Source organism: Drosophila pseudoobscura, chromosome X, assembly GCF_009870125.1.
Source record: "Drosophila pseudoobscura strain MV-25-SWS-2005 chromosome X, UCI_Dpse_MV25, whole genome shotgun sequence".
NCBI lineage: Eukaryota > Metazoa > Arthropoda > Insecta > Diptera > Drosophilidae > Drosophila > Drosophila pseudoobscura.
Window position 1 is genome coordinate 66379659 of NC_046683.1, and position 24888 is coordinate 66404546.

The 24888-nt window shown below is 48.2% G+C and overlaps 4 protein-coding genes and 1 long non-coding RNA gene across 6 annotated transcripts; 3 read left to right on the plus strand and 2 right to left on the minus strand.

Moving 5' to 3' along the window:
- Positions 1–3422: 3422 nt before the first annotated feature.
- LOC6900978 (probable protein phosphatase 2C T23F11.1) lies at positions 3423–4854 on the plus strand. Its single transcript, XM_002134639.3, has 2 exons — positions 3423–3580; positions 3656–4854. The coding sequence occupies exon 2, from the start codon at positions 3662–3664 to the stop codon at positions 4619–4621; it is 960 nt and encodes a 319-aa protein (XP_002134675.1). The 5' UTR covers positions 3423–3580; positions 3656–3661; the 3' UTR covers positions 4622–4854.
- Positions 4855–5496: 642 nt separating this feature from the next.
- LOC117184619 (uncharacterized) lies at positions 5497–6108 on the minus strand. The gene is made up of 2 exons (XR_004470027.1): positions 5990–6108; positions 5497–5928 (listed from the first exon to the last, which is right to left on the minus strand). It is a non-coding gene; the product is annotated as an uncharacterized lncRNA (long non-coding RNA).
- A 14-nt stretch (positions 6109–6122) lies between these two features.
- On the plus strand, positions 6123–7523 carry LOC6900977 (probable protein phosphatase 2C T23F11.1). The gene is made up of 2 exons (XM_002134638.3): positions 6123–6281; positions 6347–7523. The coding sequence occupies exon 2, from the start codon at positions 6353–6355 to the stop codon at positions 7310–7312; it is 960 nt and encodes a 319-aa protein (XP_002134674.1). The 5' UTR covers positions 6123–6281; positions 6347–6352; the 3' UTR covers positions 7313–7523.
- Positions 7524–7636: 113 nt separating this feature from the next.
- Kah (Kahuli) lies at positions 7637–14704 on the minus strand. Its single transcript, XM_001354210.4, has 3 exons — positions 14033–14704; positions 9881–10288; positions 7637–9812 (listed from the first exon to the last, which is right to left on the minus strand). Exons 2-3 carry the CDS (start codon positions 10270–10272, stop codon positions 8957–8959), a joined length of 1248 nt encoding a protein of 415 aa, XP_001354246.3. The 5' UTR covers positions 10273–10288; positions 14033–14704; the 3' UTR covers positions 7637–8956.
- Positions 14705–19060: 4356 nt separating this feature from the next.
- Positions 19061–24831, plus strand: MED14 (mediator complex subunit 14). Of its 2 annotated transcripts, none has more exons than XM_001354209.4 (8): positions 19061–19444; positions 19514–20079; positions 20143–20634; positions 20716–21083; positions 21145–21379; positions 21453–22145; positions 22214–22518; positions 22586–24831. In XM_001354209.4, the coding sequence occupies exons 1-8, from the start codon at positions 19284–19286 to the stop codon at positions 24461–24463; spliced, it is 4698 nt and encodes a 1565-aa protein (XP_001354245.3). In that variant the 5' UTR covers positions 19061–19283; the 3' UTR covers positions 24464–24831. The 2 variants fall into 2 exon arrangements, with proteins under 2 accessions (XP_001354245.3, XP_033238126.1); XM_033382235.1 differs by having other exon boundaries at positions 21498–22145.
- Positions 24832–24888: the final 57 nt, after the last annotated feature.

Below are 24888 nucleotides of genomic sequence, written 5' to 3' on the forward strand. Positions count from 1 at the left end.
GTATGATGATATTATATAATACGATATGATATATGATATATGTAATCTTCGTTTTCCTTCACTTGAAGAACTTTCTCCAAAAAACTCTCTTAAAAATATTCTGGTTCGGATTGAAATTAGATGTTTTTTAATAAACAGACACAACAAAACACAACACTCAACAAATACACGTACATATACACGTACACATATAGCAAATGGATAAGTCTATGGATATATATAGTATATACACATATATATTTTATTAAATACAAAATTATTTCCTAACAAAACGAAAAGGAGACCCCGAAAACCGAAACCGAAATCGTAAACGATAACCGAAAATGTTGATGTGTGAAATTTATAAGACTAGCATATTTCCTACCTAAAAACAGAAAAAAACGAAAAAAAAACAAAAAAAATATACATACATACGTTATATATACATACATACATATATACACGGATATATGATAACTAGCAGCTAGAGCTGAGATGATACTCATAGACGACATATACAAGACAAGCATACATGCATATATATACATATACACACACATATATTACGGCTAATCGGTAAAGATATTGAATTTAAAATGATGATTGTACCTTTTGCTGATTTCGAAACAAAAAACGGCAGAAATCGAGAAAAGTTATAGGACGTTGGACGCGGATAGCAATAGTTGGATTGCAAAGATTCCTTGCATCGTAGGTGATGCAAAACGTAATCGAAACAATATCTACTACATGTATATGTTTTAATAGATCGATCAGAGAGAGAGCACTTTTATGGGATTTGCTACGATATACATACATACATACATAAGATGCATATATAGATGTACTTGTAGCGATGGTAGCGATTGGACATTGGATTGCGCAGTTTCAGATTAAAAGAATTTAAATATTTTTATATACGAAATCGATTAGTGGTAGATCTCTACTCATAAAACGACAGGATATGTATAGCATATACCATAGCGAGTAGAGGGCAGCAATGGCTTGGCGGCATTCGAAAGTAAACCAAAGACGGGTAATCAAAGATCGCACACAGAAACACTCACTTTTAAACCCACACTCAAACATACATACATTCATGGATATTATGAATAGTATATAGGATTTCCTTTTCGTGGGCACCAAGTCATATTCGTACATATGTACATACGCTCCTGGACACACCTCTTTATCACATTAGGAAGCGTTGATTTTGTCATGGTTCTAGATTCTGCGCATACGATTGATTGATCTGCAACGAATGGATGGCAGAACTTGAAAGTTGTATTGCCAACCAATCGGAAAACTCACCAACGAATCACCAACACTTCATCAACAATACACCAATAGTGGATCAACAATTCACCCAGAAATCACCATCTACTCAAGAAATATTCACCAACCTCCCTCCACACGACTCCAACTCAACCACAACACAACTCTAATCGTACTTCAATCAAAGTTTTTCGTATTCTACTCGTATCCCTATGAATGTGTACTGAATGTTTTTGCTTGGTGTCCATCTCTTTTTTAGGCATAAGGAAAACGGAAATGAACATGAAATTCAAAAAACTTATATCAAAAACCAAGCACACCGATACATTTAGCATTGTAATTGATAAGGCTATCGATATTAGCGTTTAGTTTTATGCGAATCAAAATACTATATACATATATATACACGAATATGCATATATATGTGTCTGTGTCGTAATCAGATATGCGTACCTTTGGATCAGAGAAGGCCAGCTAATTTGTCGAATACAAGTAATCGTAGAGGAATGATTGTATCGAGACCAAAGAAAACCCAAACCAAACCAAACAAAAATCGAAGCAATGAGCCGCAACATTTGTATTTATGTATAGTTCCCTCCTTCCCAAACCAACAGATAAGCAAACCTATAACAATCGAGTTCCGATTTCAAAGATAGAGATAATAAACTCCAGATGTAAGCTCCAGTTAAAACGAGTCGTCGTCGTCAAACTTAGTAGAGTGGAAGTAAAGTGTAAACGCGTCTAGATAATTGATAGATATGATAAGAACTTTTGACTTTTATGGCTGTTTAGAGATTTTATAATACGTCTATATCTATATAGATATTATATATGTATACATACGATCGATATATATATATATATATATATAAACCAGACATTTTCGTAAATTATTTACATACTCAAAGACACAAATAAACAAACAAAAACAAAAAACACATAGAACATTCAAAACATAGAAGATACAACCACTAACCGAACAAAACTTTTGTCCCCCGGGGGGTTATGGGTATGGGTATGGGAATGGGAATGGGAATGGGTATGGATTGGGGAATTCGAGTTCCCCTCCAATTGATTTTCGGCTAATTCTGGGCTTGGAAATATCCCTCCTCCCCTCCCAAAAAATACACACACGAGGGGTTTTCTGTGGGAGGGGGCTCTTGTCTCTTTTTTGTAGTGAAATAGAGAAAAACAAATCGAACATTGTGAAATTTAGTGTCTTTACACTTTAAAGAGAAATATATACAACCAGGAAATGGATTACTTAATTAAGAATTGTGAATGTAGAAATGCCTATATCTAAGCATCACACAGAGACACACTAGAGGGAGACACGGACATAGACCCAGACACAGATATACACACACACACAAACACACAAACATAGATACGGATGCATAGCCGTACAACAAATTATGATAAATAACATACTCTCGTACATATGCCTAAAAGGATAAACAACGTGTAGTAATCTACAGCAAAGAGCAAAAAGCAACAGCAACAGCAAAAAGCAACCGCAACAAAAACCAATTACAAATCAATGTCTATATATTAAATGAACAAGAATATATATACATACATACACGATAAGTGTATATCAACAAAATATATACTATATATATATATATACTATATATATGTATATGTATTTGTGTATATGAAAACAAACGCTATCAAAAAAAGGGGAAAAAACTTATATAAAAAAAAATTAATACAAAAGAAAAGAAAAACAAAGCAAAAAAAGAAACCAAAGAAATAACAAACAAATACAAAACACAAAATTATCAAAACAAAATTAGAAAGCCTTTTTTATTCAATGGGAAAAAGGGGGATAAGTCAAAGCAAGAGCCAATGCATTAACCAAGGACAAAGGGGAGGAGTTTTTCCTTAGGCATCCTCAAATATTGAAAGTCCTCTTTACAAAATTTTGTATACGAACACTTCGTATTTTTCCCCTAAATTCCGTAAATTGTATTAGCTATATAGCACGTCTGTTGTTTCATTTTCAGAGTACATATATTCCTCGATGTCCAACTTCTTCACTTATTCCCATAAGGAGAGAGAGAGAGGGAGCTACTTTGAGTAGCCAAGAATTCTTCGATTCTCCAAAGGTAGGTCCTGCCCAAACTCTTCTTCTAAATAATAATTAATGCTGAGGCTGAGGTCATAGTAGGCTTTTCATTAGAAGCCATAGCCCTGTGAAAATTATGCCTGGCCTGCCGATTCAGTCTGACAAATACTACAGACCGCAGTCAAAAAATACAACAAATCTTTTCTTTGGCTAACGATTTTCGACTCAGAACAAAGGACAACTAACACTAGAAAACCAGTGAGTATAGAATCCATTGTAGCAGAGATCGCAAATGATGCTCCGGGTTGTGTAATGGCTTCTTCCTTTCTGAAGTACATAATGGGGCAGACACTGTCGAAGCCGGTGACCACCAAGAACACGGTTGATTGCGAGAACAGTGTCTTCCGCGTGGGATCCAGCAGCATGCAGGGCTGGCGCACCGAAATGGAGGACGCCGACACCATCATCCTCTCGCTGCCGGAGGACCCCACTGCCTCCTTCTTCGGGGTATACGATGGACATGGAGGTGCTGCAGTGGCCAAATTTGCCGGACTTCATCTGCACCAGTTCATTACCAAGCGACGAGAGTACTTTGACAACGCCGTGGTGGGGGCCTTGAAGAGTGGGTTCCTTGATTTTGACAAGGAGATCATACAGAATGGATCCTGGCAGCAGCAGATAGCCGGCTCCACTGCCGTGGTGGTGCTGATCAAGGAGCAGCGTCTCTACTGTGCCAATGCTGGGGACTCGCGGGCCATTGCCAGCATTGGGGGCAAGGTTCGCGCCCTTTCCTGGGACCACAAGCCACAAAACGAAGAGGAGAGAAGCCGCATCCTGGCCGGCGGTGGTTTCATCGAGTTCAATCGCGTCAATGGCACTCTGGCCCTCTCTCGGGCCTTTGGCGACTGCATGTACAAGCGGAACATACACATGCCACCGGAGCAGCAGATCGTCACCGCCTATCCCGATGTGGAGGTGGCCGACCTCACAGAGGACTGGGAGTTCGTGGTCCTCGCCTGCGATGGCATCTGGGATGTGATGTCCAATCAGGAGGTGTGTGACTTTGTGCGAAAGCGCCTCGCCGCGGGCATGACCCCGGAGTGCATTTGCGAGGAGCTTCTGAACAGCTGCCTGGCCACCGACTTCAACATTACCGAGGTTGGAGGCGACAACATGACTGCCATTCTGGTCTGCTTCCTACACAACAAGACGTTCGAGGATCTGGTGGTTCGCTGCGGCGGCACCAATCAGAGCCCCACCGTAATGGACTCTCCAAAATCCATATTGGATGACATCTAAGCACCTTTGGGCGCCAAATTAGGAATTATTAATTATTTGTTATTGTTTTTGGAGGTTTGGTAGCCGCACAGTTATTAACACTAGGGTGTGGTGACATACACACGTGATACGCACGATAGCAGATCGAGTATTTCGATCCGCAGCCCACAGCCCACAGTCCACACATTTATTTTATTCCAAATTTGTCAGGTGTTTCGTTAAAAATTTAATAAAATGTTAAAATTAACCAGCAATCAACTATCATCCTCAAGAATTCGAGTTCCACTACATTTTGAAACACTTTTTGTGTTCATTTCTCAGGGATCGTTGGATCTCTGTCCAAATCTATATGCGATATGGTGTATATGTGTAGAACGACTATATAATATACTAGCAAACCATTTGCCGCAGTACTGAGAACTATTTCAGTTGCTGCGAAAGATGTTGTTTGGAATCATGAATTGAATGAGCGAATGAACTTCAGGAACAGGGTCGAATCTGGATCCGTGCCGATGAGCAAGAATCAATAATCTTGTCTCAATTATAAGTAGCTGCATGAGCGACATATTCAATGTCTGGTTCTGACTTGAATGCGAGACGAAGAAGATAAGCGTTGTGTCTGTTTTAGTCTTTGTTTGTTGATTTCGTTTATCTCGTGCCTTTTGTGACTGAGATTCACCCAATTGCGACATGCTCACACGCACATTTTCGTTATCTTGTTGGATTCGTGAATCTGTTCTTTCTGCTGTAATATTTCGCATGTTTCTTGCTTTATTCGTTCGACGGCCCAAAAATCGTGATAGGAAGAGCAAAATTAGTTAAAAACCTTATCCCATACCTACTAAATATAAGAAAAATTCATACAAATCGGTCGAGGAGTGGACATGAGATATGTCTTCGAAAAATGGTTATGCATTTATTCTTTCAAGTACATAAATGTGTTCCATCGTTAGTCATCAATTCCTCCCATCTTTTTGATCAGCTTGCGGATTCCGCCTGGAAAATGCCTTGTCTCTAATTTTTGTGATATCGCAATGTTACAAGTGTATTCAGTGGCATCCAACATTTTAAAAATACGGAAAAACTAAAAATGCAGAATCATAGAGAATGACCATATCTGACAGATTAAGAAATCTGGATAAGATCGGATTATTACTATATCCAGAAGGAACAAATTAATTTGCAGTATCTACTCAAGGCCTTCCACGCGCTCACTCATTCCCTTTCTCGCATACACTCTTCGTCGTGCAGTGTGTGCTCTCTCAGGCGGAGGGGAGCCGCGCTGACTGAGTATTGGGTATTAAAAAAAGAGTCGCAGACGTATGTAGCTGCAACTCACAACGTTTAGCTTCATTTCGATTGAGTCACTCCAAAAAATCTTGACCTCACCATATTTCTCCACAATCATTCGGTTCGCCTTAGGTGCCGATTTTTTCGAGTTCAAAACCCTTACTTGAGCATTTGAAAAAACCAAAAAATATTATTGAACATAGAAGCCATAGCTTTGATTTCTTTCATTCCCTTTGAATAGTATGCCTCGCCTGCCGATTCAGTCAGGTAAATACTACAGACCAGACCAGACCAGACCAGACCCATTTGTATAGCAGTCCCAAAAAGTACACCGATAAAACATCTCTACTTTGGTTAAACATTTTCGAGTCAGAACAAAGGATAGCAGCAAGTGAGTATAGAATCCATCGTAGTACAGAAAGTCCGGGATGTGTAATGGCTTGTCCCTTTCTGAAGTACATAATGGGGCAGACACTGTCGCAGCCGGTGACCACCAAGAACTCGGCCGAGTACGAGAACAGTCTCTTCCGCGTGGGATCCAGCAGCATGCAGGGCTGGCGCACTGAAATGGAGGACGCCGACACCATCATCCTCTCGCTGCCACAGGACCCCACAGCGTCCTTCTTCGGGGTGTACGATGGACATGGCGGTGCTTCAGTGGCCAAATATGTAAGTCTTCATCTGCACCAGTTCATTACCAAGCGACGGGAGTACTTTGACAACGACGTGGAGCTGGCTTTGAGGCGCGGGTTCCTGGACCTTGACAAAGAGATCATGCAGAATGGATCCTGGCAGCAGCAGACAGCGGGCTCAACCGCTGTGGTAGTACTGATCAAGGAGCAGCGTCTCTACTGTGCCAATGCTGGGGACTCGCGGGCCATTGCCAGCATTAGGGGCAAGGTTCACGCCCTTTCCTGGGACCACAAGCCACAACACGATTTGGAGACTAGCCGCATCCTAGCCGGCGGTGGTTTTATCGAGCTCAATCGCGTCAATGGCATTCTGGCCCTCTCTCGGGCCTTTGGCGACTGCATGTACAAGCGTAACATGTACATGCCACCGGAGCAGCAGATCGTCACCGCCTATCCCGATGTGGAGGTGGTCGACCTCACAGAGGACTGGGAGTTCGTGGTCCTCGCCTGCGATGGCATCTGGGATGTGATGTCCAATCAGGAGGTGTGTGACTTTGTGCGAAAGCGCCTCGCCGCGGGCATGACCCCGGAGTGCATTTGCGAGGAGCTTCTGAACAGCTGCCTGGCCACCGACTTCAACATTACCGAGGTTGGAGGCGACAACATGACTGCCATTCTGGTCTGCTTCCTACACAACAAGACGTTCGAGGATCTGGTGGTTCGCTGCGGCGGCCCCATTCAGAGACCCACCTTAATGGATTCTTCAAAATCCATATGGTCTGACATCTAAGCACCTTTGGGAACCAAATTTTTAATTATTTGTTATTGTTTTTGAAGGCTTGGCAGCCGCATAGTTATTAACACTGGGGTGTGGTGGCATACACACGACCATACACTTGGATCGAGTGTTTCGATCCGCAGCCCACAGTCCACACACTAATTGTATTCCAAATCTTCATGTTTCGTTAAAAATTTAATAAAATGTTAACATTAAACAGCAATCAACCACAAGAATTTGGATTCCACTACATTTTGAAGTTCTATCGTAAAATATTGAATAAATTGTTCAAATTATAGGATGGATATCTTTATCCATAGAAAAACTCTTGTTGTGTTCATTTCTCAGGGATCGTTGGATCTCTCGTTTAATTCGAATAAATGTGCAAATCTATAATACAATTTTAAGATCTAGATATACGTGTATATGCGATAGATAGGGTGTATATGTTAAGTACGAATATATAATGTGTGTGCACCAAGGTATATGCAGGTGCACTCTATAGAGTAGGTGTATGTATGTACGATATCTTTGGTGCGATTAGCTGTAGGTTCGAGTCGTAGGTGGAGTTGGGTTGAGTATAGAAAATGCAGTGTGCTTCTCGTGTCCCTCTAAATATGCTCGACGATAACTACTCGTAATGTGTAAAGTGCTACAAAATAATATGCGATATGTGTATAGATCTATAGATCTATAGGTCTTCAGATGTATAGATGTATAGCTAGGGGAAGGGGTGTGTGTCAGGGGCTAATTAGTGTTATAGTTATGTCAATTATTGCACCACATGCGGCCGTAAGAGTGCTTAAAATAAAGTGCCGCACACATGTGGAGGAGACCCACAAGATGTGCGCCGAATTTAAAGATAAAGACTAGATATCTCTCGTTTTGGACCGACTTCCGTGCGGGAAGCAGGAAGCCCCATCCTCAATGCCTTAAAGCGAAATGATTAATAAGGTTAACTATGTATACTTTTCAGTGTTTATGTGTGCGTGTGTGTCTATGTTGTATCTTGTAAAATCATAATTCTAAGTGAGAAGAAATGTGTGTGTGTGTGTATAAAATTAGCTTTGCTGTGGGTGTCGACGATCGCGTGAGCGGGGACGATCTCTGGATCTACATATATGCTGATCGAACGATCGACCGATCGACCGATCGATCGATCGTATTGTATGTGCTATCAAAAAAATACTGGTTACATTGGTGGTTTGTCGTTGTTCTTGGCAAGTCTCTAAAGAAGTCTCATTACAACTAAGTGAAGATCAAACGATCGCGGCCTTAGAGGGGCCATCGGATCGATCCCTGTCTAGATATCTATATCGTGTGTATAACTTCCTCTGCTCCTCTTCCTTTGCGCTCTCTCTCTCTCTCTCGCTCTGTCTCGTTCTATTTTGGAGTGATCTGTCTCGTGGATCAGCTAGTGCTCTCTCTTTGGAATCATCTACTCTCTAAATGGTACTTTAGCTCTTTTGCATTTTTGTTTTTTTATCACATATTCGTTGACTACAGTAAGAAAATGGCCTTGGACTTGGACTTGGACTCTGGGTGGTGCAGGGTGGGTGCTTTGTGGGGGTTTTGCTATCCTCGATTCTGAAGTTCTTTCGTTCTCTCTGGTGTCTTTTGCTTGGATATATTCTGTATGTGGTCCCTGCCCTGGGACTATGCCACCATCGCATAGTTGCCCGTGAGTTCAAAGGGACTTGTCTTGGCCGAGTGCGTGAAGTTGTTCTTTGGCGAAAAGTCGACCGGCTGCTCCTGTGCCCCGGTGCCTGCCGCACCGCCCTCTGTGGGGGGCGGAGGGTTGGGTACGTGATAGTGGTAGTGCAGCGGATGCATCGTTTGGTAGAGCACACTCGGATGGGCCAGAGCCGTCGGCTGGATCACATTGGTCCGCTTGAAGTGCTCGTTGTCGCCCAACGGGTAGGAGGAGGAAGAGCTCTGGTATGCCAGTGCCGCCTGCCGCCGCTCCTTCTCTTTCTGCAGCAGCTTATTGGCCAGCGTCGACTTGGCCGAGTCCGGAGGGGCGGTCGTTGTCACCGTCGAGGGGGAGCCCGAAGTCGAGCCCGAACTGGAGCCACAGCTGGAGCCGCCCTCCTGCTGCCGCTTGGGCGATGCAGGGGGTCGCCCTGTGCCACTGCCGCTGCCGCTGCCACCGCCGCTGCTGCGGTTCTTCATGCAGGAGGACTCCTCGTGCTTGTACAGATACGATTTCAGGGCGAAGGCCTTGCCGCAGCGGGAGCACGAGTGCGGCTTGGTGTTCGAGTGCGTCTGGATGTGGGCCCGAAGGTTGGACTTGTCCGCAAAGGCCTTGCTGCAGACGCTGCACTTGAAGGGCTTCTCCCCGGTGTGGGTGCGGATGTGGCCCTGCAGCAGCCAGGGGCGGGAGAAGCACTTGCCGCAGTGGTGGCACTCGCAGCCCTGGCTGTGGGTGCGCACGTGCATCGAGTAGGCGGGCATCGACACGTACACCTTCTCGCAGAAGGGGCAATGGCGTGCCTTCTTGTCCATAATTGACCTTCGAAAGGATTCAAGATTAGTTTGGGTTCTCTTTTGAGATCTTTTGGGTTCTCTGTCGTGCCCTACCTATGGGTTTGTCTATGGCGCGCCAGATTCGAGGATGTGGAATACTTCTTGCCGCACTCGGGACAGATGTGCTCGTCCTCCGTGGCCTGCTCCTGATGATCGTGCCGCTCCTGCTCCTGGGGCTCCCCGGATTGGTGGCTGTGGCTGCTGTGGCTGCTGCTGCTGCTGCTGGTGCAGGAGTTCGAGTCGGAGATGGTGCAGCGCCGCAGTTTCCTGCGATCGAACACCTTGTGGCTGTAGTAATTGGAGTCATCGTCCGACGAACAGGCATAGAAGTGGGGCTTAACCTCGCCGTCCGTGATCAAGGGACCCGCTGCCAGCGTGACCTCCGCCAGCTGTGTGAGATTGTACAGCTCCTCGGGTATGGGAGTGGCCTGCTGGTCCTTCGTCATGACGATGAAATGGTGTCTGCAAAGAAACGAGGGAATTTCTATGATGAAATGGCAGTGGAAATCGAAATGGCACTGGCTAAGACGAGACGAGACAACCTGCTAAATGCGAACCACATGCGTCATTCCCACCCAATTGACCAACGACAACGACAACGCGAGTGAGTGCTACAAACAAATACAAATACAAATACATATATACTTATGTCTGTGCAGATGTATCCGTGGAATCTATGGGAAAGACATTATAAATGTGTGGCATCCACAGACCGACCACGGGCAGATGCATCCATCACTCTCCTCCTATCAGAAACCCCCTTGGGCCATGGATCGCCCTCTCTCTCTGTCTCTCTGTACCGGTAAGCGCCATAATTCTTGTTTGTTTATTTGAAGATTCATCAATTTATAATTAAGGACGTGGACCGAGAGGCCACACGGCCACGATGTGAGCCAAAGTCGTCTGCATCATCATCATCATCATCAGCATCAGCATCAGCGTCGTGCGAATGGGGATCGGAGGATCGGTGGATCGGGGGAATGGGCACTGAAGATGGGGTTGGTTGGCACACGGGGCGTATGATTAACGTCAGAGCATGGCCGGCATTGCATTCTGCTGGCACTTGTTGGCTCTACGGGTTCTACGGCTCTACGTTTTTGTAGTTCTGCATCTTTGTATGTTTCATATATACGAATGGAGGGGGCTGGGGCTCTTCTTCTCTACTCGCATGTGATATAAATTTATGTCGAAATGAATGCGCTTAATTTGTTCATGTTGTCGTGGCATTGATTAATCTCGCACGTAATTGGCGCAACACAGCGTCAGGTGGGCTCCCATCTATAAGGCAGGGTTCACTGTAGTCATAACCCAGATACTCATAGATCTCCGCCTCGATATCTTTGCGTGGAAAGGCCATCAATTCGTTGTGTATATCCATCCCATAGCACTTGATCATTTGTTTATCCATGGCGAAAGCTTTTCTCCTTTCAGCCACCACCGACTAATCGTCTAAATAATCATCGATTCATTCAATGAGCTCTGAAGACGAGGTCATGTGCAATAAAGCGGTTGCTTTGCTGCTTTTGCGGCGTTTTGTTTGCTTTTTCTATAGAACGCGCGTCTCAGGCCCCCTCCCAGGCCCCAGGCCCCAGCCCCGGGCCGCGTGATTTGAGGTAGTGGGGCGTGGGTGTGGGTGATTCTATGGCTAAACATCTGCCAAACCCCCAGCCCGCCAGACTTTTGCAACCTGTTGAGCATTCTTAGCTGCCAATTCGCTCGCGTTCATTTTTGCTTTTTTTGCCACCGCGGAGTACATCAAAATGTTGGCGGCAATTAAACAGAATTCTCGCTGCGAAGGTGGTTTCCATGGAAAACCCCTTCAACGTGCCCCCCCTGGGGTGGGGTGTTGCGTTGTGCTCTGCGGTGTTGTGCGTGGGCCGGGCCAGACATCCCATAAGTTGTGTCTTGCCAATTTGCGGCCCATTTATTCATATATCCCTCTCCTCGTCCACACTCTTCCCAGGTGGTTGCCTGCCACCGACACTCACACACACAAAGCACACAGCACATAGCACATATGTGTTTAGAATATTCTACCTAATCACGTCATTTTCTATACCCTCGATATTCCATCGAACACCGAACGGTGTGCCACTCAAGAAATATGAATATGTGATTGGGGAGAACTTGTACGTTCGTGAACATTCCTCTTAAGAAATCGCCGAGGAACAGCTGACAAGTGCTGCTGCCTTCTTTCGGTCTTTGGTCTCTGGTCTCTAGTCTCTGGTCTCTGCTCTCCCCCTAAGCGATCTGTGGTCTGGTGGTCTGGTGGCCTGTGCCATATTTTCGATGTCAGAATCGTTGATGTTGAGGCAAACGAAATGTCGCATGTTTCTGTGACAGGCCGTTAATTAATAATTCCTCGGGCAGCACCGTGCAGCGATTGCAGATCGCAGATTGGTAATCGCAGATGACACGAGCAGGAAGTACACGGGGGGCACAGGCCCGGGCACGGACACGGACACGGACACTCCTTGCAATGATGGGATCCCCAAAGATGTTCTTTGCACTCCAATTGAGTCACCATAATGCACCTCCCCCCTCCGCCCCCCACACACATTGACCCAGGCAATGCCGAAGAACAACCGTGTGTTCCATTTCGTATGGTTTTTTCCATTCCCACCGATGCAGAAGAGATCTGCGCAAATCGAGGCGCACACTGCATGGCCTCTCCGTCCGTCTGTCCGTCTTTCCGTCTTTTTGTCTGTGGCCGTGTCTGTAGCCCCGTGTCCGTCCATTCATTGCCAATGGGAGGAAAGTTCAAAGTCCTGTTAATGTACACAAAAGCCAAAGAGAGAAATTCTGGACTGCAACAATGGTGCAGAGGCGTTCAACGAGGTGGAGGTGGCCTCAGTGGCCTTAACAACGCTGCTGATGGCGATGCTGATGCTGATGGTGGCCGTACGACGTACACGTCTCTTCCTCTTCTCCCATGGATCTCTATTAATAGACACCTTTCCTAGGGCCCACAGGGACCACAGATGGACAAGGGTTGAGAGACGTTGTGTTGCTCGGGAATATTGTAGTTTACATTTTAGTTCAAACTTGAAAATGCAAATGGATAATAAACAAATCTCAGCGCCAGTCTCTCTGGCACTGCCTCAAGAGTCAATGCCACACAGAGGACCGATCCGAGGATCCCATTCCCCTTCTTATTCCCATTCCCCCTCCAATCCCGCTGCGTTTCGACCGAATTGTTTGGATTGGAATACCAAGGGGGCAGGGAATGTTTATGCCAGAGGCGGTGGCGGCGGTGCTGGCGGCGTCGGGCCCTCATCAATCGTTGCCTCAAACTGCAGTTCTCGATGGATTGTTTACGGCGATATAAACAAGGAAAGGACACAAAGGATCGATCGCGACGAAGGAGGAAGCTCTAGAATCACCTGTAAATCATTTGCGATATTTCCCCCTATTTTATAGTACACCCCTGCATATATGTATAGCTTTCGACCAAATTAGTTGTTGTGGTTCCAAGATCTACGCAGTTCTCCCCCCGGTCTTGAACAACGCACTTTGCAGCCTCTAGACAATGGCATGATTACCAGATATCACCAGACACATATACCTATATGCACATATCTCTGTAGAATGGCACCCATTTCCCCGTTCTAAGCTGTCACTTCGCTTTTCTTTCTTTCTGGGCGAAAGAGACTTCATTTTTCAGAAGAAGAGCATCCCATCGGATCGCGTCCGCAGAATTAGCGGCACAAGAGGCCGAACCCGAAGCAGCCCCATAGAAGCTCATTGCCAATGCAAACATTTCTCACGTAAATGTCAAAATATCAAAAGAAATAATAATATTAATTTAACAAGTGTGGTCGTTTCGTATCGTATGGGTAGATCGTATCGTATCGTATAGGATCGGAATGGGTTGGGATGGGATGGGATGGGATGGGATGGACAGTGGGAAGGGGTCTGCGCACTGCCAGTCTTTTGACTGTTTTGCATTCACGCGAATCTTTTGGCCCAATTTGCCAAACAGATTTTTGTCTTCGATTTGGGGTGTCTCTGTTTCCTGGCGAAAAATTATAGTTATGTTATGCATTCTCTCGCCGAATGGTATTGTGTAATCCAAAAGGTGCAAAAACAAAGAAAGAAAAAACACGGGGGAAAATGCTACACATCTATTAGAAGAAGGCCCCCTGCCTCGAAGGGGCTTTCACTTTCTTTCTACCAAAAAGTAATCGTAATTTTTTGCCAACTCACCCCACACGCAGTTTTTTCGAATAGATCGGGTGGGATCTCTGGGAAGCAGATTCTGCTTCTCGTCTCGTCTCTTGTCCCTCGTCTTTCGGTGTCTCTCGTCGGCGGTGGTTATAGGTGGCTGATGATTCAGATGTCGATGCCAAATCAATAATATATTACACACAGACACAGATATCGGAATCCGTGTTCACATACGACTATATAGCGACACGCGTTTCACTGTTCCTCTCGTTCTTCTCGAGATTTTCACGAATTTCAAATTTCATCACAAGCCAAGTGTTCGCTCGGATTTGTGTGTGTGAGGCGGCGTGTGGTGTGTGGTATGGAGGGTGCTCTGGTGTTCTGGTGCTCTGGTGGGAGGGTGCTGATCGATCGATGCTCTGAAGCTCGATGATCCTCGCCAAGTGTCAAAGCTATCGAACGGTTGAACAAACGGTACAAACGGTACAGACGGTGCAGACGGTACTGGCAGTCCGCTGTCCAAAAAAAAAGGCGATCGCAACGCAACGAGATCCCAGGAAGAACTGAATCTTCAACGGAACACCACTTACAGTTTTTACATCGTGATCGTGTGCCGTACGATCCGAGGGAGACGTGGACGACAGCCAGCAGCTGTTCGCCGCCGCCGCCACCGCCGCTGCCGCCACCCGAGGATCGTCGGAGTGCAGAGAGAACTCGGGGAGAACGACGCTCGGATCGGCAGAGGAGAGATCGGAGAAGATCGGAACAAGTGTGTGCGGTGTGCGGTTTATAAATAAATCGAAAATACGAGTAATGTTTTCCTTATGCCTCCTCTCCTCTGCTCTCTTTGCTCTCTACGGCTCTGGCTCTGGCTCTGGCTCCGGCACGGGACGGCACCTCTCCCACTGATTGCTGAAAATGGAAAAACTGTTTTATTTTTTTTTTTAAGTGCAGGGCAGGCAGCAGGACCACTGCGCAGAATTATCTTCCTAACCAGTGTCAAAATACTCATAGAGTGTGTGTCTTTCCCTTTGGCGGCAGCCCCCATGCTGATCTCTCTCGCTCTCTCTCTCTCTCTCTCTCTATGGCTTCGTGGTTGGGCAGTTTTTACGCTGTTGCCGGCTCCTCGGCTTTTCCTCTCTTGTTTTTTCCGTGTGACGCAGTGAAATGCAATTTGGCATTTGTTTGTGCTTTCGGCGGGCATCCAAAATAGATTCCGCTCACCTGTACCCCATTCCACCCACCCCCTAACCACTCCCTCTGCCATTCTCGCTCTCTTATTCTGTTATTCCATCCCTCCCCCTGGCTGGCCTTTGAAGGAAAACGAATTCCACACAGGTGTTGTCGCCTGTTCTGTGCCTCTCTTCTTCTCTTCTCTGTCTCTGTCTCTGTCTCTCCCTCTCTCTCTCTCTGTCTCTCTTTCGCTGTCGGCTTTTCCGGCGTAATGAACTTAATGTCGCCCCGTCAGGTGGTGGGAGGTAGGGGTCGGGGCTTGGGTTGGGGTTGGGGTTGGGTATTGGTTCGGATATATTTATGGTTGGTATATTTTCTATATTCTATATTCGATATGATTTATGTGTGTGCTTCGGGGACTTTTGGTTCTGGTTTAAATTGGTTTTTGATGTTGGACAAAAGATTTACAGATCAGACCATCCCATCCCCATTCTCATCCCCTTTGCAGTGCGTTTTTTCGCACTTCTTTTGGGATTTTCACACTTCACAAGTTGCAGCCCACGCACCGATCGAAAGACAAAGGAAATCCCAGCAGCTGAGGCAGCAGCAGCACACCAAGGGTGTGGCAGGGAAAGACAACGGGGGAGGCAGGAGAATGGATGATGTCTGGCGCCAACATGGAAATGCAATTTGAATGGCAATGGTAAGGTCAAGATGGGCCAGTGCCATGCATCAGAGAGAAAGCTTTGGACCAAGGAAATGCCACTGGGTAGGGGGATGGGATGGTATGGGGGGGTGGGAGGTAGACCAATGTGTGACATGTGCTAAAGACACTTTGTGGCAGCAGCGTCGACTTTAATCACGGCAATTAATAAGAGAAGAAAGGCCGCGACAGGCGGAGAAAGAGAGAGAAAGAGAAACAGAGACTGGGACAAAGGAAGGAAGTGTCCCATACCACGAGTATAGAACCCCCCTCCCCATCTCCATCCCCATCCAAGATTCAACCTCAGGGAAGATCTGATCAGCAGCCCCCATCAGACAAGAACTAAGCCCCGAGACAGGCGAGGCCTCACCCAGAGCGAGAGACCATTCTGGAGACCGACGACGACGACGACGTCGACTGGCGGCCATAAATCTATTTTCGTCCTGATTCCAGCCAGGCCACCGTCACCTCCCACCGCTACCCGGCCGTGGCTTTGGCTCTGGCTATGGCACCACTCTACTCCACTCCACTCCACTCTCTCCTCACTTGCTGCGCAATTGCATCGTCCCGTCCGTCCGATCTCCCATGCGGCAAGGCAGCTCCATCTTCCCGTCTGTGCTCCGTTTATTAAGTGCCCCTGGATCTTTATTTTTAACTGTTTCTCTGCTGCTGTTTCTGTTGCTGTTGCTGTTGCTGCGGCATCGCATCGCATTGGGTGGATCGTTTCTTTGCGTAGGTAAAATGCAACCAGGGTACAAGTACAAGTACAAGTACAAGTATTTGGCCACCATTCTCAGCCCCATTCCCATTCCCACTCCCATCCCGATTCCCTTCCCATTCCCACATCGAAGAATCGACAACCACATCCGTAAATTCCAGACGGACGGGAGGTTCTCCAATTATTTACACAGATAATAAATAAGGCGGAATCAGCGTTAATGCGAAATTCAACAGCCAGGCGAAATGAAGAAAGAAAAGAGGGAAATCTTCTGCATGCACGCACGGGTATATATTTTTCTCCCCAACAATTTCTTCGTTTGTTGTTTTGTGAATAATTTTATAATTGATTGTTAATTGAAGCCTGATGATCATGTTGCGGTTCCATAAATTCAACGATAATCTGAGAAATCTGTGAATTCGGGAATTCGGAAATTCGGGAATTGTGCCACGAGCCAACGACTCGACTCCACTTGAGTGGAGACCTCAGATCTCAGATCTCTTGCGATTACTCGAGTGGCGAGACGAGACGAGGCGGCTATGGCTATAACTTATATCGCAACGTGCGACTTCATCACCCAATTCTCCCAATTCAATGCAGCATCCTGTTTACAGGAATTCCATTCCTTTGACTCGCACAAGTCTCAAGGGTTAAGGCGGATGGATGAATGGTTGGATGGATGGATCTCTCTCTCTCTCTCTTTCGTACTGGAGGGGCAGCACCTGACACGGCTGCCCCTGCCAGGCCGGATATGTGTGTAATTCCTGTGCGAGGAATCAGAGCTGCTGCTGTTGCTGCTGCTGCTGCAGAGTTGCAGCTGAAGTTTGGATCGTGCCGCGGCGTGCAGCAAGATCATAAAGTTCTATTTATACAGAGGCTGACAACAACCGACGGATGGACGGTTGGACGGCTGGACGGATGGGGGAACTAGCACCGACTCTCTGCTGATTCTGATTCTCATTCCGAATCGGATTCGGATTAGGGGAGTTGCGGATGCATGGAGAGCAAAGCGCACAGGCGACGACGAGCGCACACTCACGTAGGGGAGGTTCAAACTCCAAACTGCATATCCAAATCCAAGTCCACGGCGCTGCTAAATTTGAACTTTTGAAGAGCAAGTGAAGCGGCTACCGATTCGATTCCGTAGGTGGCTGCCACTTGGCAAGGGCCTGCCTGGTTGAGGAGGGTGCGGAGGGGTGGAGAGGTAGAGAGGTGGTGGGTGCGTGGCATGTGCCTCAAGTGGCGGCAGTGGCTGTTTATTGACGGCCCGGAGCTCGAGTGAAGAGTGCAATGGAAGCGAAACATCAACCGTGTCAAAATTCAAAGAAACAAAAGCGGAAATGTTGTTGTTTTCTTTATTTTTAACAGCGGAAAACATGAGGAAAACTAAAACAGAAATCATCACTTGGATGGTAATGGAAAACTTGCTTTGGTCAATGAACTTTCCCATCTATAATTGGCCATGTCAGCGAATTGAAGAGTTATTAACCTGCAGAACTTGTACATACTATCATAATAAATACTACAGGTAACAATTTGTTGACCAGAATCTACCTTTTTTCTCTTAATTATTCATTTTAATTTTACAATTGCCTAAATTAATAAAAATAATTGTTCTAATATTCTTTCAGTTTGCGTTTAAATAATTTGATTTTGCGCCTAAGGTAATCGATACACGTTGTGCAATCGATAGTTACCATTTTTCATTGGTATATTTCTGAGGGTCAGACGGTATATCTTATCGCTAAGTCCGAGGTCACACTGATTTAAATGCCACCATGTCTACTTAACTCACACACCTTTGCTTAAACCTTATTTTATAAGCACTGCAATAAAGATGAAAACTTAAAATTAGCTAGTCATGTAGAAAATAGATTCATCAATCGTATAAAACTATGTGGGCATTACTAAATGTTCTATATAGCTCATAATATTCGACGGAACATCAAATTTTAGCAATATGGTTTCCAATACTTGACGGAGAACGATTAACCTATTATAAGCCAAAAGGGTATTTAAATTTTCCACCAAAAATAATGAAAGTTGAATAATGTTAGCGCAGTTCAGGTGAAAGATAAAGTGGGTTTTTTTTTAAGTTCAGAGGAAAGATGGCATGAATCTACAAGAAGAATTCACAATCTGTAATATATTCCGCCATATACCTCAAGTAGTTTAACTATTTAAATAGAGGGGGCTTTAGTGGGCTAAGAACGGTTGTTCATCTCACGAGACTCTATATTGTTGTTGAGGGACCAAAATTGCGGCAAAAAACATCAAAGTCAAGTAATTAAAATAAGCTAGTTAAGTAGAAACTAGATTCATTAATTGGATAAAATTATATGAGCAGGGCTGAGAGATCTAGATAGCTAGTAATATTCCACGGAATATACAAGTCGAGGAATATAGAACTTGAATTCGTCAGTATATTTACGGTATATTTTTACAATGAGACGGTATATTTTGTTATATTTCTGCGGGTCGGACGGTATATTTCATCGATAAGGCCGCGGTCACACTAAATAGAAGCCGAAAATTGTTGAATTCTCGCGAAAAGTTGTTAAAAAGTGTCCCAAACAATTGGAAAAGTGCATAAAAATATGAATAACAGTAATTGGAACTGAAAGCAATAGGAAACACATATTGCAAAGGCCAATAAAGCCAGAAAAAAACACATTCAGGGCAACAAGAGGCACAACATGGCGCCGACACCGCTGCCCCTGGAGCAAATGTCCGGCGTTGGTGGCTACTTGCCAGCTGGCCAGGAGGGCGGACCCCGCATCAACACCATGTCCATGTCGATGCTGATCGATTTCATCATCCAACGCACCTACCACGAATTGACGGTGCTGGCCGAACTGTAAGTATTGAAACGGAAAAGGATGCGAGAGGTGAAATGGGTGCTTAGAGTGAATTGTTTTGAATGCAGGCTACCAAGAAAAACTGATATGGAGCGTAAGATTGAAATCTACAATTATGCAGCCCGCACAAGGCACTTGTTCACCCGCCTCAATGCGCTGGTCAAGTGGGGCAACTCGGTCTCCAAAGTGGACAAATCGTCGCAGATTATGAGTTTCCTGGACAAACAGAACATGCTGTTCGTGGAGACGGCCGACATGCTGGCCCGCATGTCGCGGGAGACGCTGGTGCGCGCCCGCTTACCCAACTTTCACATTCCCGCTGCCGTTGAGGTGCTCACAACTGGCACCTACAACCGCTTGCCGACCTGCATTCGCGAACGGATTGTGCCCGCGGATGCCATCACGCCGGCAGAGAAGAAGCAGACCCTGCTGCGCCTCAATCAGGTGATTCAGCATCGCCTGGTCACGGGCAAACTGTTGCCGCAGATGCGGGAATTCCGAATCAAGAACGGACGTGTCACCTTCGAGGTGAAGCACGAGTTCAGTGTGGCCCTTACGGTTATGGGCGACAGCCAGAATGTTCCTTGGCGTCTGCTGGACATCGATGTACTCGTGGAGGACAAAGAGACGGGAGGTAGGCTCTTCAATCCGTTTCGTTTACCTTTCGTTTCTGTAACTTCTTCCCCCCTGTTGGTAGATGGCAAATCCCTTGTCCATCCACTGCAAGTGAACTACATCCATCAGCTAATCCAAGCACGTCTGGTGGAGAATCCCAATGCCCTGAGCGAGGTATACAATTGCCTGCACTATTTCTGCCAGTCGCTGCAGCTGGAGGTGCTGTACACCCAAACGCTCCGCCTGAACTACGAGCGTCTGGACGACAACAACATCACCGTGGAGGAGTATGTGCCAGGCGTCAAGTTGACCGTCTCCTACTGGCGGGACCTGAAATCGGAGCTGGGCTATCGTCTCACTGTTCAGTCGGATCCCAGTGAGATTGGCCGTCCGCTGGCCGTGGTTCATGTGCCCTCGCTGGGAGCCAAGGAGTCGGCGGAAGTGGCCGATCGCGCTGTCCGGTCCGAGCATCTGTCGATGGAGCGGCTGATTGTGCACACGGTCTACATCCGATCCGTGTCCAGGCTGAGTGACCTGAAGCTGGAGTTCCAGGCCTTCCTTAAGGATGTTGATTGTGAGTGTAAATGTTTGGGGTTTCCGCGTCAGCGAAAGAAGCAACCCTGATCCCTGATTCCTGATCTGATCTCCATTTTAGTTAACCTTCAGGGCACGCCAGCCATTCTCACTGTGCCCGTCCTCTCGCCCTGCCTGCGAGCGGAGCAAATCCACATTACCATCGACACGCACACGGGCATGTTCCGCTGCCACGTGCCCAAGCACTTGGACTGTCCGATCACGGACGAGATGCAGGAAGCCTTGAACGGTGATCGGAGTAAGCTGCCGTCGCTGCTCTCGGAGCTGCGCTACTGGATCACGCACCGTCGGTGCGAGAAGACGCTGCAGCATCTGCCGGCCACGGCCACCGATACGCTGACCTTCCTCACCCAGCCCGAGCAGGAGCTGCTGCAGCAGGGCCGCCACAAGATATACGTGAAGCTGCACAGGCATCCCAATATTATTCTGGTAAGCCAGGTCCATGCGCCTTTAATCACATCTAAAAGCCGCGCTCCTCTCGCTCTTACAGGTGGTTCAGCTGAAGGAGAAGTCAACGATGGCAAACGAAATGGAATACACATTCCACTTGGGCTTTGTGGCCTTCCAGAAGGATGAGGCCGACGTTATAGATGATTCTGCCAAGCAACTGGTGTCCGTGGTGGCTCAGCCGCCATCGGATATCCCGAAATTCTTCACCAAACTGATGCGTCTCATCGAGTTCGATACATTTGTGGCCACCCATGGGCCCGGCACTGAGGTGGATGGTGAGCAGCTGCAACCCCCAGAGGGACTGCAACCGGCCCTTGATTTACTAACAGCATTTCCATATCCTTGCAGCGGAGGTGTCTCCACACAAACGCAAATCTACTGGCGATATTCTAGCGCCCCCAGCCAAGCAGCAAAAGACAATATTTCCCGCGTACTTCATACCCGAACTGGCGCACGTGGTGGCCATGTGCGATGAGAAGATACCGTTTATGAATCTGGCCCAAACCCTGTCCAAGCACAATATTCCGCACAGCGGCCTGCAGGTGGAGGCAAATGCCACCTCGTTGGTGCTGAAGATTCTGGCGCTGCCCCAGCCAGGCAAATCGGCCACAGCTGCGGGCCAACAGCCCCAGCAGGGAGCTGCTTCTGCTGCTGGTACTGCTGCGGGTGCTGCTGCTTCTGCTGGTGCTGGTGCTGCTGCCGGCGAGACCAAGCCTCAGCCGCCGAGCGGCTCCTCGGCTTTCCCCAGGATCGAGCCTCATGTGTGGGACGATCTGATGCGGCGTGTACTCTCGATTTCGGTGCGCTCGCAGACGAACAAGAACAGCCAAGTAAGGATTTGGGTGGTGGAGTTTGTCTTCTACAGCACCCCGCTGCAGAGCTGCCATCCGAAGGAGCAGGGCAGCCGGCGCACCGTTTACCTAACCTACGAGCAGGCCAATCACGATTTCTCGAAGACAGTCGAGGAACTGCTTAACGACTGGTCCAAGATCGTGTACCTCTACACGCTGGTCTATGACTTTGCGGAGCAGCTGAGGAACAGTGAGTAGTCGGAGAGATCGTTCGCAGATGGTTCCCTTGAGTAACCGCCTATTGTTCTCCCCCTCTAGAACGCCTCGCGCTGTGTGACATGCTGGTGGTCAAGTCCTACAGCTACATGAATCTTCTGCTGGGATATGGCCCGAAGAAGGAGGTCAGCTGCAATATCTACTGGTCCGTGCAGTCGCATGGCTTCCGCCTGACCTTCGTGGGCGGCATGTCTGCGGTGAATGCCCACTCGATGATGCGGGACCAGTTGGCGCAGCATCTGAACCAGCAGCACAGCCTCACGCAGATCGCGCAAATCCTGCACGAGACCTACAACCCCATGAGCTCCATTGCCAAGCTCCCAGTGCTGCCCTTCCTGGGGATTCCCGTGAGTCACGTCATTTATTTCTGTACTGTACTGATTCATCACTCATTCGGTGTGTTTTCCTCTGCAGCGCCCACAGGTGCCCGTGCTCTCGTTCTGCATGCTGGCCCAGTCGCCCTGCCTCATGCGTTTGACCTACCAGGCCGTGTACTGCCTGGAGCTGCGCTTCCGGGCCAACCGTCTCGTGTCGATTCGTGATGGAGCCAGCAGTCGCTTCGAGCGGAACGTAATTGAGGAGTTCACGCCCATACAGGGGCTGAAGGCGTTCTTGTCCAAGTACGTGGACGAGTCGGCCGCCTACCGGGGACGAGCGCCCCACGAAGACGACAATCCGCTGTCACCGATTGGCATGGAGGATAACTATGGCGGGCCCAGCAGTGTGACGGGTGTGAGTGCAGGCGGTTCGTCGCCATTCCTGGGCGCTGGCATGCGTGGTCCCCAGTCGCCGAGGGACAGTGGACTGCGGTTCCCGGCGCCGCACACTCCGCCCTCCAGCTCGAATCCTCACACGCCAGCCAGCCCCCATCCGAGTGCGGGCGGAGGAGGGGCAGCGCAGAGTCATGGAAACTTTAACTTAACCTCGCCGCCGGCTCCGCATATGCCGCACCCGTCGCCGGGCGGACTGATGCCTTCGTCGCCACTGAATCCGCAGCCGAGTCCCCACATGGTGCACAGTCCCGGTCCCAATACGCTGTACATGCAGAGCCACCAGGACTCGCCCTTCACAGCCATGTCGCCGGCGAACAACCAATGGCCCGGATCCCCAAGCATGCCCCGTCCCTCGCCACGGCCCGGCCAGAGTCCGGAGCACAAGAGCACTGGAGGCAGCGTAGTGACAGGTGGGCCCGATCGTGGAGGATCGAGAGGCACCCTTAACCGCCCCTGGGCTGGTGCCGTGCCCACTCTGCTCACCCACGAGGCCCTGGAGACGCTGTGCCGGCCCAGCCCTCACCCGAACAAGGATATCAATGTGACGGACATGAGCCCGCTGGAGCGGTTCCTCGGCTGCGTCTACATGCGCCGGCAGCTGCATCGTAACATCCAGAACGAGGAGTCCCTGACGGCCCTCAACTCCACGGAGCCGGGAGTGGTGCTGTTCAAGGTGGACGGACTGCAATGCCAGGTGATGCTCAACCAGATGCACATGCAGACGCTGCACCTGAAGATCACCCAACTGCCGCCGCCGCCCGACAAGCCCACATTCCAGCTGAGTCCCGACGATCTCCTGGTGATAGAGCAGTACTTCGACACCCGAGTGGCGGCGCCGCCCTATCGTCCGAACTCGCTGCACAGTATATGCCGGCTGCTGAATCTGCCCGCCCAAGTGCTCAAGGACTTCGTGCAGATCATGCGACTGGAGCTGAAGCCAGAGTTTGGCGGGGATCAGCTCAAGTGGACGGTGCAGATGTGCATGCGAATGCCGCCGTCGGCGGTGCCCATTGTGCCCAGCGGAAACGCCTGCGTGGTGTTGGGCAGGATGAAGATCCTCTTCTTCCTGCAGATCACCAAGATCCCGTTCAACGGCAAGGACTGGAAGGACAGCCCCTCGCTGGTGCTGCCCATCGTCTACGACATCACCATGAACCTCACGCAAATGGCCGAGCGCAGGGAGCAGGTGCCCTCCCCCATGATGACGGCGGCCAGCACACTCCTGCGCCGCTTTTCCGAGTTCAATTCGCAGCAGAACCAGTGCTCGCTCTTCCCGGCAATCACGGATCTGCTGACCAACCTGCAGCTGGCCACGGACATGCCCCAGCCGCCGCCCAACCAGGCCATTGGACCTCCAGTGGGTGTCGGCGTCGGTGTGGGCGTTGGCATCGGCGTGGTCGGCTCCAGTCCGAATCCCATGATGCCAATGCAGCAGCTGCAGCCGCAGGTGGGGCCCCAAGGACAGGTTGGCCCTGGCGGCTACCCACAGCTTGGTCCGAATCCCGGCGGCCCGCAGTGATGAAGGCGTAAGCGCCGCACCTCCTCACTCATGCAGTGAGCAGGCACCAGAAACGGCGACCAACCCGATCGATCCCCCATCTGCACATCTATTTATTCGACACACGTTTTTTTTTGATACCCAGAAAGTGCGACCACTACTCAAGCACTACGCGTGCACTCTGCAATACAGGCAAAACAAACATTTACCCCTAAAACTATAGTTGATATTTGTAAAGTGGCACGAGAAACTGTTTATACACATCGCAAAATAATATTTATTTCCCGGGCTGCTCCCAGGAAGATCTGCGTACGCACAAGGCACAAGGGTGTCCTTGATGTCTGGAGATTCCTGCGAGCGAACGGAAATGTTGATACCAATCGAGAAAAGGTTGCCAATCGTGTTTTTTTTTTATTTGTAAACCCCGTTTTGAGCCCCACCTTGGA

Coding starts and splice junctions, on each gene's coding strand:
- LOC6900978 (XM_002134639.3), top strand. CDS start 3,662: ATGGGGCAGACACTGTCGAAGCCGGTGACCACCAAGAACACGGTTGAT.
- LOC6900977 (XM_002134638.3), top strand. CDS start 6,353: ATGGGGCAGACACTGTCGCAGCCGGTGACCACCAAGAACTCGGCCGAG.
- Kah (XM_001354210.4), bottom strand. CDS start 10,272: ATGACGAAGGACCAGCAGGCCACTCCCATACCCGAGGAGCTGTACAAT. Junction 9,813..9,880: donor CGCCATAGACAAACCCATAG/GTAGGGCACGAC, acceptor ATCCTTTCGAAG/GTCAATTATGGACAAGAAGG.
- MED14 (XM_001354209.4), top strand. CDS start 19,284: ATGGCGCCGACACCGCTGCCCCTGGAGCAAATGTCCGGCGTTGGTGGC. Junction 20,080..20,142: donor GGAGGACAAAGAGACGGGAG/GTAGGCTCTTCA, acceptor CCCTGTTGGTAG/ATGGCAAATCCCTTGTCCAT. Junction 22,146..22,213: donor TGCGGAGCAGCTGAGGAACA/GTGAGTAGTCGG, acceptor CTCCCCCTCTAG/AACGCCTCGCGCTGTGTGAC.